Consider the following 16,654-nt stretch of genomic DNA (forward strand, 5'->3'; position numbering starts at 1 on the left):
ACCCAGTCTTACTTATTTAACTCTTTCCCCTTACCAAAACTTTTCCTATATTTCAGAAGGGAAGCTCTTGTCTCTGAGAAACACCTCATTAAAGCATTTCACACTTGGTTTACTGCTCACTCTGCCATACCTAATTAACTCGGAAATGACTCACTGTGATTTTGAACGTGGTGAGCAGTTTTAGGCTAATTTTCTTAAGTTCCAGATGAGGCGTTTATAGCACATTAGCATCAGACATTCCTTTTATTGATGTTACTGCTATAATATGAAGTGATTCATTGTAACATTGTGGGGTTTTTGTGTGTTTTGTGTGTATGTAAATTTTTTTTAGGAAAATGAAATAGCCCAATAGGGTGGATGTTGAGAGAGCTCATTCTGGTTTGACTGATCATCTCTCTAATCAGATACCAATTTTACCCCTTCTTCCACATGTCCCTTTGAATTCACTCAGATCTCTTTGTGCCTCTAACCTGTACTATTTAGGGAAGTTGAAAATAGATTCTCAAAAGGTTGAAATAGGTGGAGATGAATTTTTTAAAGTGCACTGCAAATATAGGGAAGGAATGACCAATGGAAGTATATGCATGCATATATATATATATGTATATATATATATTAACTGCATTAACTGCATTAATAGTTATTCTCTAATCCAGATTAGAGAATAACTATTAATGCAGTTCACATGTAATATGAAATGTATGAAAAGTATTAGTATAAAAGATATTTGAAAAGAAAAAAAGAAAATAGATTCTTTCTGGTGACAAACTAAAAGCTGCATCAAACCACCTAGTAATATTTTTTTTCTGCAAACTTTCTGCACTCTGTGACTTATGTGAGTATATCTTTCTGAGAGAGTTCTGATCTACAGAAAGAGGAATAATATTCTTGTTGAACCCATTCTCCCAGTTCCTGATTACGGAAGATAAGATGTAATGTTTTCTGTTTTAACAAATTTATAGATGTGACTTTTACTTTTACTTATTTGGGGCTTATTTGCAGGGCTAACTTGAAGATTCTTGTTATTTCTTGATATAATCATAAAACTTTTGCTGATGAGAACTAAATAAGTTTATAATTCTTTCCCTATCCCAATTCCCTTATATTTGAAGTAACAGAAAGAAAAGTGTTACCATTTTTACTAACTTTATAGCAAAACCTATGCTCACTACTCCATCTGAAGACAACTAAATTCATTTTTTTTTCATTTATGAGAAAGAGAAGGAAAAGGAGGAGGAAGAGATATATATAGATGTGTGTGTGTGTGTGTGTGTGCGTATGTGTGTGTGCGTGTGTGTGTGTGTGTGTGTGTGTGTGTGTGTAATCCAATTAAGGCTAAATGGTCTTATATAACTTAATTTCTTCAACTCCTTGAATCATTTACCTTAGAAATAGAAACTTCATTCAAGTATCATGAATTTCATAGGTTCAAGAGAACCTTACTGATTTTAGTAGAAAGGGCTTGAAATTTTCAGTCAGAGGACTTTAATGTGAATGATTGGCTGTGCCGTTCCATCTCCTGGGTAATTTTAAACAAGTTACATCCCATCCCTTCTCTAGATTTTAGTTTCACCATCTACAAAATGAAGTGACTGGATTCAGTTTCCTAAGGTTCATTCTAGCTCAAAACCTATGATTTTTATGTCATATGTTGATTTTTTTCTAGAAAACATAATATTCCGATATGTAATATGAAGATGAGCTTCTTTTGTTCTATTGGAGATAGCAGAAGGGAAGGAAAAGAGAAAGAGAAGAAGAGAATAGAGAATAAGAGAATCTATGAACAAAGAAACATAATTTAAGCTTAGATAATTTCTTCAGTCCTTGAACCATGTATCTTGGAAAACAGAAATTCCATTCATGTATCATGAATTTCATAGGTTTTCGAGAACCCAATAAAAATGTCTTGACAGACAGGCTAAACCAGGTTATAAACACACAGACCTTAAACCTGTCTGTGAGCTAAGGGGACATCTACCCCCAACCACATGAAGACTTCCCCTGGTGGAATGGTCGGATGAAAACAATTTATTCTAAAGAAAGTAATTCAAGCAGTCTCTGAGGAGTGCCTAGAGCTTGGTCAGACATTGAAGGTCATCCACTGGGCCATCACCAGTCCTCCTGACTCTTGTCTTGCCAGTGTACTTTGATGATTCTGGAAGAGACAATGAGGCTGTTAACTTTGTACAGCATTACCTCACTTGTATCCAATCCATACACAAATCCCATCACCTATCTCATCGTGATGTTACTGGTCCTCTTACTAAATAAAGGACCACCATCACCAACAACAATAAATGATGATTATTGACTGAGTGACTCAAGGGTTCAGAACTCCTAGCCCAGGGTAAGGAAGGTAACAGTAAATTCCTTACATTTCTAATATCCAGGACAAAAACTCATCTGGACTAGGCAAGGAAAGTATTTGTTTCACCACCTGGGATCTCCAGTGTCTTGAGAGTTATTCAATTACTCAGTCAATTTTCAATTAATTATTAAGCACTCACTTCATGACATGCACTGATGATATAAAAAAAGGTAAAAATCCAATTCTTCCCCTCAAGGAGCTCACATTCTAAGAGGGAAGACAGCATATAAAAAAATTATAGACAAAATATACACAGTGTAAGTGGAAGACAATCCTAGAGGGAACACACCAGCTGTTTGGGGAAGAGAATCAGAAAAAGCCTCCTGCTTAAGATTTGAAGCTGAGAAATTTGAATTGCGTTTTGAAGGAAGCCAGATAACTGAGGTGAAGAGGGAGAGCACTGGTAGGAGACACTGACACATGACCAACCAGCATGGCATGGTGGGAGACACTGGCTCAGGACTGCCCAGCATGGCATGCCCTTGCCCAATCTAGATGGCACAAGTGTGAATAAGGAGTTAAATTATTATAGAGTAAAGAAGTGTCTTCAAGATTTTACCTTTAAGAGTTTAATCAAATTATGTGAATCCACATTAGTTAGGAACCTAGAGCTCGGGGCAGTTAGGTGACACAGTGGTACCAGACCTGGAATCAGGAAGACTCCTCTTGAATTCAAATCTAACTTCAGACACTTAACAGCTATGTGACCCTGCCAGAATTACTTAACCTTATTTGCCTCAGTTTCCTCATCTGCAAAATGAGCTGGAGAAGGAACTGGCACATGAGTATTTCTGCAAAGAAAACTTCAAGTTGTATCACAAAGAGCTGGACATGACTGGAAAATGACTGCAAAACAATAAAAGAATTCACCCTACCATTCAGCTAAAGAGGAATGGCTTTGGACAACTGAGGAAAAAAGGGCAAAGTCAAGGAAATGAGGAAATAGCTATGAAAAATTAAGGCCTTCCAGGCTATGCACATAAAACTAAGATTAACTAATAAAATCTCTACAACTTGTAAAGTTCCTCTTTGGCTTATTGTTGTAATTCTTCTATAAAAGTATTAAAAATCACCTAAAGGTTATGAATAATTTCCCACTATCTGTTGGCCCATAGCACTGCTACATGTGGTATAACAGATTTCATGGGGTAGGCTTTTGAACAGTTTTTAGTCACTGATTCTCATTTCTCCCATTTTACACTTTAGCTTCCCTCTGTGACTCCATATGAGGCATGGGTTACTGTACAAAAATTAGATTTACTTTCCAGTAAAATGAAATCATTTTAGACTTAAAGGAAACTGAGTATCTGATCTCAAAATAACTCAAGAAGCTCTGTCTTATCTGTTAGTCATTTTTAGTTATGTTTTCACAGTAATCTCTGTTGGGGGAGGGGGTTCCTCCATATAGAAAATTCTCTGTTCAGTTTCTCTTCCCTTTTCCATTCTCACTGCCATCATCTTGGTTCAGGACCTTATTAACTCTTGCCTAGACTACCACAATAGTGCTCTACATTATTTCTTTGCTTATAGTTTCTTCTGTTCCAATTTATCCTAAAGCAGATTAATCTTGTTAAACCATATTCTGCTCCCTTGATCAAAAAATTCCATGATCTTCCCCTTGCTTACAGGATAAAGTTCAAATTCATTACTCTGGCATTGAAGATACCTCATAATATATTGTCGACCTATTTTCTGAATGTTATCAACCACTTTCTTCCTAGTGCTTAACAAATATTTAGTGAATTTAAATTATTTTTTGTTATTTAGTTGTTTGGTTATATCTGACTCTTCATGGCTTAATTTGGCGTTTTCTTGGCAGAGATACTTGAGTGGTTTGCCGTTTTCTTCTCCAGTTCATTTTCAGGTGAGGGAACTGAGGCAAACAGGGTTAAATTACTTAAGGGTCACACAGCTAGCAAGTATCTGAAGCCACATTTGAATTATTGAAGGTGAGTCTTCCTAACTTGATATTCTCTATCCACTATATTACCTAATTGCCTTTACAAATTTAAATTTAGCAAATTGAATTAAATTGTTCCTTTATTGAATGTTTAAGCCAAACTGACCCACAATACATCATATACATTCCCACCTCCTCACCTTTGCTGATTTTGTTCTCCCTGCCATCATGTCCTTCTTTGAGAAAGGGTAAATAACAGCAACCTGTCTTGAATGCCTTTCTTTCAAATTTCTGTTTAAATCCCATCTGTCCTTGCTTCAATTTTTTTCCTTAGTTATGATTGCTAATTATATTTCCCTCCATCTATTTTCCTACTGTTTATTCTATTCTCTCCCCTTTCACCCTATCCTTCTTTAAAAATGTTTTGCTTCTAACTACTACTGTCTCCCCCAATCCCTGCTCCTTTCTATTATTAGCATCACCTCCGCCTTCTTTTTTCCCCCTTTTCCTCCTATTTCCCTGTAGAGTAAGATAGATTTCTATACCCAATTGAATCTGTTTTTTATTCACTCTTCCTCTCTATCTTTAATATTCCATTTCAGAAGCTATTTCTTTAATGAAATCTTCCCTGAGACTCTAAAGGCTAGATTTTTCATATTTCCCTCTAAATTCCCCCTAGTATTTAGTTGGTGGTATAGAAGAGGGAGTGTCAATCCTGGGGTCAGGAAGGTCTGAGTTCAAATTTGGCTTTGAACACTTCTTGATTTTGTGGCCCTGAGTAAGTCACTATTTGCCTCAGTTTCCCCTTCGATAAAACAAGGATATTAATACAATCTATCTCTCAGGGTTGTTGTGATAATAAAATGATATATTATTTGTAAAGTGCTTTGCAATCCTTGCTATACAAATGATAACTTATTATTTATGGATTTTATTAACTCTACCTTATATTGTTATTGTACATTTCTCTTATCTCCCTTCACCCGATGAAACTATGAACTTCTTCAGGTGAATGACGCTGTATAGCACAGTGCTGTAAATACAATATGCATTCAATGGACATTTTTCAGATTATTTGAACTCAAAGTGTGCCCAGAGCATTTGGGAGCAGGTATTAATTACCCTACTTAAGGAAGACATAGACAGAGACCCAAGCTACTCCCTTCCTAAAGTCTTTTGAATCAGCAGCTCTTCTGAAGAAGGGCCAAGAGGAACGTGTTTCCTTTTCTCAAAAGGCAAATCTTTCAGTGCTGAGCCAAAGGGGTCTCTGTAATTTGCCAGGGGAACTCAGCACACACTTTCTAAGATGCAACCCTGGCAGTTTTGCTTATGTTCATAAATGCATCAACTTCTAAAAATATCTCTGGGGATGCTTCCCTTGTTTATAAAGGTCATAGAGTAAGATCTTACTGACTTTCCTTCATTTTTGGTTTTTATCAGAGGCCAGGTCAACAGAATGTAATTTTTATTTTTTGAAAAGCTATTGATTGTAATACAGCAGTTATATATCTTTACAAAATGTTTTATAAACATATTGGCAGATTCTGAGAAAACATGTTTGCTCATGATATATAAGTTATATTTTGATTAGCATGTCCTATATCCAAAAAAAGAGGAAGTGTTGAAATATGGTAGAATGAAAGTCATGAAAACTTGGTCATATAAAAGAATTATGCAAAACTACTCCAGGGAGGAATTAAATTCCAAACTCATTACCATGGTGGGGATTTGTTTTATATACTTAGTAGGAGAAATAAAGATAGGAACTATAATATAATTTCACTGGTATAAAGAACCTCCTAGTTTGCTCCCTCTACCAACAAATATTAGCTCTTCTAATATTAACAGAGTTGTACAAAACCACAAAGATATGTCAATTAATGTCTTGCTGAAATCTCCCTTTTTTCTCTGTTTCATTAAAAATAATCCCTACACCTAGAATATGGCATCCAACACTCAACCTCTAACTGTTTAAATTTTGCCCATCTTTCAAATGTGATACCCCCCTAGGAGACTTCTTTGATCCCATTCCCCTTTTTCCTGATCAGCTAGAGTTAATTGCTCCTTCATTTTATAACATTTAGGGGAAGTAATTCTTGTGATATTCAGCATACAAATGAAATACCATATATAAAGACTTTTGCCACTTTGAGGCACTATATAAATATAAATTATCACTACTGTTGTTATTGATGTGATTTTAGTGACTCAAACAATGGAATACTGAAACTCAACCATTATAAATGAGACTAAATAGCTTTCTTTGTAACTCTGAATGATGATGATGATAAGACCACTGTGTGTACAAATATAACTAAGTGAGGATAAAATATTGCAGTCATTGGAACTAAATATTTACTTATTAGGCCATGTTAAAAGTTTTATTACTATAGTTCTAATTAGGATTTATAGTTGTACTGCCAACTAAACAATACTTTTTTTTTAAATAGCCAAAGGAATATAGTTTTGTGAATAAAATCAATTTAAAATGTCACTAATTTTTTTTTTTTGTCTTTCTCTTGATAGCACCGGCGAGTAGAAAACCAGGAGATCCCTTAGTTATTTCAGATATCAAGAGAGGCAGTGTGGCTCACAGGTGAGACAATGGACAATCTTCTTTCATCTAATTGGCTAGTCTAGCCTCACCATGCTTATGACAGCCAATTGGACCTCTGTTTTATCACTAATTTGATCTCTGTGAATAGCATCATCAATCAAGGAGTTGTTCATAAATGTTTCCCAAGCTACATATATTCTCTTTGGTCACTTTTCACCCAACCTTCTATGATCTAAAGATGAGCTGGATTCTTCCCATGATAATTGTCTCATGCTAGACTCTTTCCTTTCTAGCTTAGGCAGACAAAACCTTTTAGATAAGCTCTGGTTGGCACAGAGACCCACCAAACTTGGGGCGAGACCCAACGATAGATTCCAAAACCTGTGTTCTAAGCACAAAGTGTCTCAGCTAGGAAGCAGAGCCAAGTCAGGGGTAGCTTTTGCATTCAGAGAAAAAAAAAAAGGCTCCCTAAAATGCTTATCTCAGGCTTGGAACATTAGCTATTTCCAACCCCTAATTAACTCTTGTTCTGCCTTCCATAAGCCCCGGAACACATGGTCTGACCCCTTATCACTCCATCTCAGAAATACATGTGACTCTTTGAGTATAGTTGGAAATAACAAAGACTTTCTAGCCACCAATTCTTAGTAAAGGGGTAGCTGGATGGTGCAGAGGATAGAACAGGGTTTCTTAAACTTTTTTTCCATATGCAACTCCTTTTCACCTAAGAAATTTTTACATGGCCCCAGCTTTCATAAAGAAATTGATTTTAAAACAATTCTGTTATATGTTACCATTTATTAAAGATGGAAGCAAATTTACATATTAATGAGATGGATTGCTTATTTATTTTTACATAAAGAATTCAATCTTGGCAGGATGTTTCATACCTTTTACTGTTGCCAAATTTTTTCCTACTACCACATTCAGTTACATGACCCCATATGGGGGATATAAGAAGCTTTGGGATAGAGCCCTGATTTTGAAGTCAAGAGGACTTGAATTCAAATCTGCCTTCAAACACTTAGTAACTGTGACCCCAGCCCCAGGCAAGTCACCTAACCTTAATTTCCTCCAAACCAAAAAATACAAAAAACAAAACAAAACAAAACAAATTACTAGTAAAGCTATTAATCATCACTTCTATATTTCATTTTCCTCAATTATTCCTCCTTTACCTGGGGATTGACAGAGATACCATATAAGGAAATAAAGCTGCAAAATGAGCTGCTTTGTCCAATGCAGAAAACAGCTCCTTTAGTTCTTTCGACAGTAGAAGGACTATCAATGAATGAATCAATCAGCAAGCACTGATTAAGTTCTTATCATATACCAAGCACTGCTTTAAACACTGTGAATACAAAAGGAAGGCAAAAACATGAAAATAGTTGATTTCAAGTGCTTACAAACCTAGGGGGTTGGGAAAGAGGAAAGAGAGAACATGTAAATTAGCAGGTACATTAATCACTTCAATACATAATAGAAGGAAAATACTTTAAAAAGGAATATTCAATTGACTGAAAAGAAACAAGGAAAATGACTTCAGAAAATGACATTTGAGAACTTCCCCTGAGTACAATATGTTCAGTGCCTAAATCAATAAGTTCCCCATTTAATTAAAGGAGTAATAAATTTAATATTTTTAATACCTGATAGCTAAATGTCATAACTTTCATACCAAAATCACAAAGTCAAAAAACCCAAAAGATAATTGTAAAAAAATACATTTTTAATTGAAGAATTATTTTTCATTCAAAATTTGCATTATTATTTAATGATATTTTGAGCAGCCTTAAGTGGTACCAGTTTTTCATGTGATGGCATTTCTTCAACAGAACCGGGACCCTGGAACTTGGGGACAAACTTCTGGCCATCGATAACATCCGACTAGACAACTGCTCCATGGAAGATGCTGTTCAGATTCTCCAGCAGTGTGAAGATCTTGTGAAGCTCAAAATCCGTAAAGATGAAGATAATTCTGGTACTGATCATAAACTGAATTACAGTTGATTTTTGTAAGCTTGATCTCCAGCTTCATAAGACTTTCAGTCTTGCCTCAGATGGTAGCTGGCATGAATCAGGCTGCTTCAGCCAATTTAGTGTGTTAGGGTTGTGATACAGATTCTTAAAATGGGCATTCTCTCAATTATACATATATGTAGCAAAATAAGCTAATGGGTTTTGTTGTTAAGTCATTCTTTATTCATGTTCGATTCTTCATGACCCCTTTTGGGTTTTTTTTGGCAAAGGTACAGGAGTGGTTTGCCATTTCCTTCTTCAACTCATTTTACAGATGATAAAAATGAGGCAAATAGGGTTAAATAACTTGCCCAGAGCCACATAACTAGTAAGTGTCTGAGGCTAGATTTGGACTCAGGAAGATGAGTTTTCTTAATTCCATGTCCAGCACTCTATTGTAGTTGACCCCAAGCAGGGGCTTTATTCTAAAATATGTCCTGTTCTTCTTTAGCCAACTACCTCATTCTTTGAGATTTCTGGATGTAGTACTACATCCAGAAATCCATTGAGGATTCCATTGAGGAAATATGGAAGGAGCTGGGGATCCAAGCTCTCAGCTCTGCTCAAGCATAGTTACATAACCTCAGATAAATCACTTCATTACCACCATTTAGTGGTAGATTCCTCATCTGTAAAGTGAAAAGATCAGATAAGATGATCTTTAGAGCCTCTTTCAATCCTTTAATTCACTTAGTTTCAATATTTGCTTTTTCTAGCAGAGTTTTTACAGTTCTGTCTTCAAAACAGGGCTACTTATCTTTATTTGGGATCATGTAATATTGCACTTTTGGCAGCTTATATTTCCACAGATCACAAGTAACGTGAAGTCTTCCCCTACACAAGTAGTCTTTGATTAAGAAATTGTGAGTAGAGTAGAGAAGGAGGGCTCCCTATCTAATAATACTTTCATCTATAAAAATAGTATAACTTCTGGCAATCTATCACATTCTCTTAATTCTTTCTTCCTTAAAATGCCCATAAGAAATCAAAGTATTCAGCCCAATATAACAAAGATTTAGAGCTTCAGGAGATCATAGTTTTTGTATTATACTCTTATTTTGAAAAATCTGAGGCCCAGAGAGATTATGTGATTTACCCAAGTTCACACCGTTAGTAACTGCAGAGTCAACATTTGAACTCAGGTCCTATTCCAACATTTGAAATTCTAATTCTTTCCATTATATCATAGAATGTGTCCTGAATACTAAAGACCTTCTACATAGCTCTACCATGATATGGCTCAGAAATAAAAGAAACTTTCAAGAAGGAAGAAACCATAGGAATTGAACATTTTCCTCTGTAGTAACACAAAAGGTTTTTGGTTTTTAAAAGTTTCATAAAAAGTAACAGAAAATGTTGGGAATATTGGTATGTCTCATTCTGATCAAATCCCAAACCATCAACAGATGAATTCATTAATAACCAAAGATCTATGATTAGTAAGTGTGGACACTCTCTTCACCCATATGTGCCCACATCACAACTTATCTCCTTAGAGAAAGAAGGTCTTACCCTGCCTGAAATGATGAGTATGTTAACTCAGGAATAGTCCATATTCTTTTCTATTAATGGCCCCTTCTAATGGGGCAGCTAAATGGTGCCATAGTGCACAGAGTTGGTCCAGACTATCTTTCTGAGTTCAAATATGGCCTCAGATACTTACTAGCTGTGTGGATAAGTCACTTAACCTGTTTACCTGAGTTTCTTCATCTGTAAAATGAGCTGGATAAGGAAATGGCAAACCATTATCTTTGCCAAGAAAATCCCAAATGGGGTCATCAAGAATCAGACTTGCCTAAAATTTACAAACAGCAATAAGAAAAGTATTCAGCATTTCCATCCACATAATCTAAAAATTACATATACTCTGGTAATAAGATCCAGTGAAGCCTAAGATGAAACAATGTATGATTCAGTTCCACCAAATCCTTCTGTTCTCTCTTTTCTTCCTTGTTATTATTTCTAATTTTGGCCGAATACACTCTTCATTGGCTTATGCTCCACACTACCAGCAATGGTGGTCTTTGCTCCTGCCAAGTGCCATATGCTAGTAGCCTTTTGACTCCTCCATGATTTTATGCTATCCATTGGGATTTTAAAAATAATAATAGCTTTTTGTTTTTCAAAATACACGCCAAGATAGTTTTAAACATTCACCCTTGCAAAATCTTGTGTTCCACATTTTTCTCTCTCCCTCCCATGTTCACCTCCTTCCCTTCCATAAAAGCAAGTAATCCAATGTAGGCTAAACATGTATAATTCTTTTATATATATTTCCACATTCATCATTCTGCACAAGAAAAATCAGATCAAAAAGGGAAAAATGAGAAGGAAAAAAACAAGCAAGCAAACAATAATAAGATGAAAATACCATGTTGTGATCCACATTCAATCCCCATAATCCTCTGTATGCAGATGGCTTTCTCCATCACAAGTCTATTGGAATTTTCCTGAATCACCTCCTTGTTGAAAAGAGCTAAGTCCCCCGTAACATTTTTGTATCACTAGTTTCCATGGGTTTCAGGTACAGGCTACTCTGTTGCCCACATCAATACTTTGCTCCTTTCTGCTTGTCACTTTTACAGCAAATCCTTGTCTTGCTGCCCTGACAGATTTTAGGATTTTTTGAAAATCAACAGCTCCTTGCCAAGAACTTTGTCCTTCAGGATGTATCTTATAGGTATTGATAATTGACCATTTCAGCTTTAAACTTCATGCCATCCCTTATTAGTTTCATCTGTGTTTATAGCTGCATCCTTCAAACTCAGCCACTGCTGGGGTTTTGGTTTTGGGTTTTTTTTTTTTTTCTATTTTGGATTTATTTGTGAAAAGAACCCTCTATCAGATAATTCTCTGCCTTTTGGGAAACATTTTGCTGTATCAACTGCCAACCTGAAACAGACCTCAGCTGCCTTATTTTTCAAGTTAAAAGATAAGTATAGATTTTGCACGTGGCTGGGGATATTCCAATGTTCAAAGCCAGGGCATGCAGACAAGTTGGCAAGAGCTTCAGAAGCAGCCACCAAGCATTTGGACAGAAACAGATTCACATTTTCTGGTGTGTGTCTGCCTTTTTATTCATCACTTCTTCATATTTTTCAATAATCCTATTCCCTAAAAAACAAATTTAGAGACAGTTCTGTGTGGGTAATGTTTTGGAATATAAATGGACATACTGTAATACTTGTAAATTTATCAGAAGGTAGGGCCAAAACAAAATTCATAAATGAATATGAGAATGCAGACCTAGACCCCTCATACAGAAGCTACCTAAACGGTAGGCATTTGGTATCCATGGTGTGATTTCAAGAGAATAGAAAAACTGATGTAAGAAATCCCAAAGTTAATATTTTTTCCTTTATTCTACATTTCTCCCTCTGTGAATTCTGCCTTCACATATAAAACTTGCTGAGAGGAGTGACATATAAAACTTCTTACAACTTAGTCTGAAGGATTTTGATAAGATTAGTGCAGGAGAAACTGAGTAGGTAACAGAACCTGGTACCCAAAGATGTGGAAGTGAGCTGTTTGTTTGGGTTTTTTTTTGTTTTTTTTGCTTTTGCTTGTTTGGGCAATTGGGGTTAAGCACCTTATCCACAGTCACACAGCTAGTAAATATTAAATGTCTGAAGCAGGATTTGAACTCAAGTTCTCCTACTCCATGGCCTGCACTCTATCCACTGTACCATCTAGCTGCCCCAATGCCCCAGTGAAAGAAAAGGACCCAGAAAAAGCGGGCACAAAGACAAATTTTACCTACTTGTTGATGAATTCTGATATTTACTAGCTGTGTAACTATATAAGCGTGTTACTTATCTCTCTGAGCCTCAGGAAACTCCTAAGACTTAGTTACAGACAGGTTGGGATGAGGACAAGGGTCCATATATAGGTCCTTCATGTATTAATAAATCCAGCTATTGATAATTTGAGTTCTGATCAGGATGAGACATAGCAATGTCACAACACTCCTTGGTAATTTTTTGTGATTAAAAAAAAAATCTTTTGTGTAGCTAATTTGGAAACCACTGCTCAATTTAGTTAATATTTGTCAGGTTTCTGTTACGTAATCTTCATCCCATTAAGATGCATTGACTAAAGTCCTCATCTTCCCTGAAGTTATTTTAAGGATATACTAGTGCAAACCATATTCCTCTGAACTATATACTGTTACAGACTTCTTTTTAAGTGTCATTGTTTAGTACTTGTGTTCTGGTCATCCATATACAAATTGATAGGAGATGACAGTGTTCTCTCTTCTATCAAGAAAGAGTGGTTCACAAAATTTCTTGATTAATAATGAACCTTAAAAATAAGCAGGAAAAAATGGCTACATTTCTAAGATCCCCAAAACTCTATGAACTACTAATGTAGGTAGATAATTTTTCCCCTTTTAAAACCTAAAATGATTTTCTTGCATATATTTTATTTTCCTGTCAAGATATGACAGATAGGAAAGTATTGACTAATTCTTGCAATAATCACTGATTTCCAAAACATGGGGAGACAGATCTGAAATTGACTGATAATTCTTTGTATGGCTAATATGAGACACCTTAAGGAAATGTTGCCATCTTCTGTTATGAAATCTCATGTAGGACTTGAGTCTCAAAGCATCATTTATAACTATAAATCTCTGTGGATATATTTTGCCCAAACTTTGAAATATTTCTGACAGTAATTGTAGATTGTATGTGCTACAGGGGGAGGCTTCCAATTCTTTATTTAATCAGTCACAGCTAGACAATTTATAGCTATCCGGTATACCTTTGTTCATTGGGTAGCATGTGTTGCTGTTAGGTTTAACAGATTTTGGCTTCGAGATGTAAGTATTTTGTCCAGTGACACTTCTCTCATTTCTTTTCCATTTACTTTACTCAAGGTGGTAATGGAACTCTTTTTTGAACATTGATAAAGTCTCAGGTCTGATGCCTTGTCTTTGGAGTCTCTTCATGACACACAATGAATTCAATTGAATATGACAGATTCAAGGCCCTAATTCTTGACATTGGAGAGAGAAATGAAATAGTCCCTGTCCTCAAGTTCATTCTGTTGTCTCTCAGTTCCACAGTTATTAACAATGATGTTTTATTATGACTGCTGTATTTTAAAGGGGCCTTCAATCTATTTTTTAAACTTTCTCACCAGAGAAATTTTTACCTTACCTCATGTATATCGGCATATAAAATAGATTTATAAATCAAACACTAACAAATCATAATTTCACGACCCCCACATTCAGTTACAATGAACCACAATTTTAAAAACTGGGCCACAGGTGATCTTTGATTCTTGCTCTAACTGTGAAGGTTTATTCATTTTCCTATTTATTTCAATGGTGAAAAGCAATTGGTTTTAGAATAGAGCATTTATCCTAATTTCTAGTTTGCCATTATTCTGCCATCTTTGGTTGGTCTTTGGTTGAATTTCCTGACTCAGGATCCATATGCTCAAATATGTTATAAATGCTCCATAGCAACATGCTTCTAAGCAACATTTTAGAATTATGCATTTATTTAGATCAAACTGATAGCCATTCCCTTAATTTATATCTTCTTTCCTTTAGTAGATACACTGCTTTTTATGTCTATTAATGCTTAACTTTCACAAAGTATCCAACAGCGCACTGACATTCTTTTAGACTGCCTTTTGTTAATTTAAAGACGAATTATCTTTATATGCTTCCAAATAGAGGCTTATGTAACTAATGAATGTCCTTAGCATTCAATGAAGTCATTATCTATAGGGCTGTGATTCTAAAGATTTGTTTACTAGTTATTGAGCCAGAGACTTCAATGTGAGTCGTTTTTTTCAGTTTTTTTAATAAGACCGAGTTTAAACTATCCAGAATATCATATCATTAGCTCCTAAATATGAAGCAGACTGTGGAGGAAGACATGGTTTAACAATGTAAAAAACTAACTCCTCACTGGAATAACCTATGCCTCTGTGTTTCTTTCACTTGATCTCATAGAGAAATAAATATACTTACTGACTTGGGGGAATATAAATGATCCATTTTCATATAAAGCAAAATTGAATTCATTTTAAAAAAAAAAATCAGCATTGGCATAGAAACACCATAACACCATATATTATTCTGACATATCAAAGTGTAATGCCCATATGACAATAAAAGAAAGTTAAACTTGTGAGATTCAATCTTTAAGCTATTTCTCTGAATAGCTCATTTACTCAGGCTGGCCCCCATGAACTTTGGATGACCCATGAGTTTCTGCCCTTATTCCCCAAAATCCTAGTATCCCTATTTGATCAAAAAAGCAGCTGCCATAATGGATCCCAGCCAGAGTTTTCATTTTGCTAAATAGGCAGCACTCAAGTATCCTGAAAATAACATCACAGATAAGTAATGCTGCCATTTTACATCTGTTTCATGGTGCCATTAATTTTCTTAACTAGAGTGGAATCATATAAGCAAGTAGACTGGCCTCCTTTCATGCCTTTCACTAATAGTTGCAAACCTTCTGCTGTGACATAAATGCTTTTTATAATATCATTAGCATCTGCTTAGTTTTACACGAGAGCTCTCTGTTGACATAGCATTTATTTATCTCAAAAAGTTGCATTTCTCACTGAACCCCACAATAGCTCCCTTCTCCTCATGGGCTACAATGGTGGGATACCTGTGAGTGTTTACATTTTGGAAATAATAGAGCTATTAAATTCCAAATGGCAGTTCTTGTCTATATCTAAAACTGAGGGTCCATAAGGATGCCAGTTGGGCTGAAACTCAAGTAGGCAGATGGATCTGGAAGCACAACTAAAGCTACCTTGGACACTATCAGAACAGTTCAAAGAACAAATTCCAGGTCTGTGATAGTATTGTCTGGTCACAACACTTGGATGATCTGAATGTCAATCATTCTGGTAAAGTAAAGATCTTCTAGGTCTTATCATCAGCTCTGTCACTGTGTCCTCCAAGACAATTGATCAATATTTATTAAGCACTTACTGTGTACCAGGCACTGGTGATACAAAAAAGATCAGAAGAGTTCTTGCTTTCAAGGAGCTTATAATTTAATGTGGGAGACAACAGGTAAAAAATATGTACAAAACTAGTTGTATACAGGAAAAACAGGAAATAATTAGTAGAGGGAAGGCACTGGAATTAAGACTTGTTAGAGAAGACTTGTAGTAAAAGAGGGGATTTTGGTTAGGACTTAAAGGAAGCCACAGTAGAACAAGGAGAGAGATCTAGGTATGAAGAATAGCCAGAATGTGGCTCTCTTCAACAATGAGATGAATCTAAAACAATTCCAATTGTTCAGTAATGAAGAGAATGAGCTACACCCAGAGAGAGAGAACTATGGAAAATGAGTGTGGACTACAACATAGCATTTCCACTCTTTCTGTTATTGTTTGCTTGCATTTTTGTTTTCCTTCTCAGGTTTTGTTTTAACCGTCTTTCTACATCTGATCTTTCTTGAGCAGCAAGATAACTGTATAGATATGTATACATATATTGGATTTAATATATACTTTAACATACTTAACATTATTGGACTACCTGCCATCTAGGGGAGGGGGCAGAGGGAAGGAAGAGAAAAGTTGAAACAGAAGGTTTTGCAAGAGTCAATGTTGAAAAACTACCCATGCATATGTTTTGTCAATAAAAATCTATAATAACAAAAAAAAATAGCCAGAGAGAATGCCCTGAATTGAGAGTTAGAATATCTTGTTCATGAAACAGCCAGAAGTATCCCTGGATGAAAGAGTGTATATTAGAGATTATAAAGGTATAAAAAGACTAGAAAGGCAGGAGAATCTAGGTTATAAGGGGCCTTGAACACTA

General features: G+C 35.6%; 1 protein-coding gene across 6 annotated transcripts in view; it reads left to right on the forward strand.

The window, feature by feature from the left end:
• The window catches only part of GRIP1 (glutamate receptor interacting protein 1), a 773,529-nt gene that overhangs the window by 693,676 nt on the left and 63,199 nt on the right, over positions 1-16,654 (forward strand). For all 6 annotated transcript variants that reach the window (XM_031938371.1, XM_031938365.1, XM_031938368.1 and 3 more), the window contains 2 exons: positions 6,795-6,864; positions 8,661-8,806. In XM_031938371.1, the coding sequence (XP_031794231.1) occupies positions 6,795-6,864; positions 8,661-8,806 (216 nt within the window). The remainder of the gene's footprint in view (positions 1-6,794; positions 6,865-8,660; positions 8,807-16,654) is intronic.

This window comes from Sarcophilus harrisii, chromosome 5, assembly GCF_902635505.1.
Source record: "Sarcophilus harrisii chromosome 5, mSarHar1.11, whole genome shotgun sequence".
NCBI classification, from domain to species: domain Eukaryota; kingdom Metazoa; phylum Chordata; class Mammalia; order Dasyuromorphia; family Dasyuridae; genus Sarcophilus; species Sarcophilus harrisii.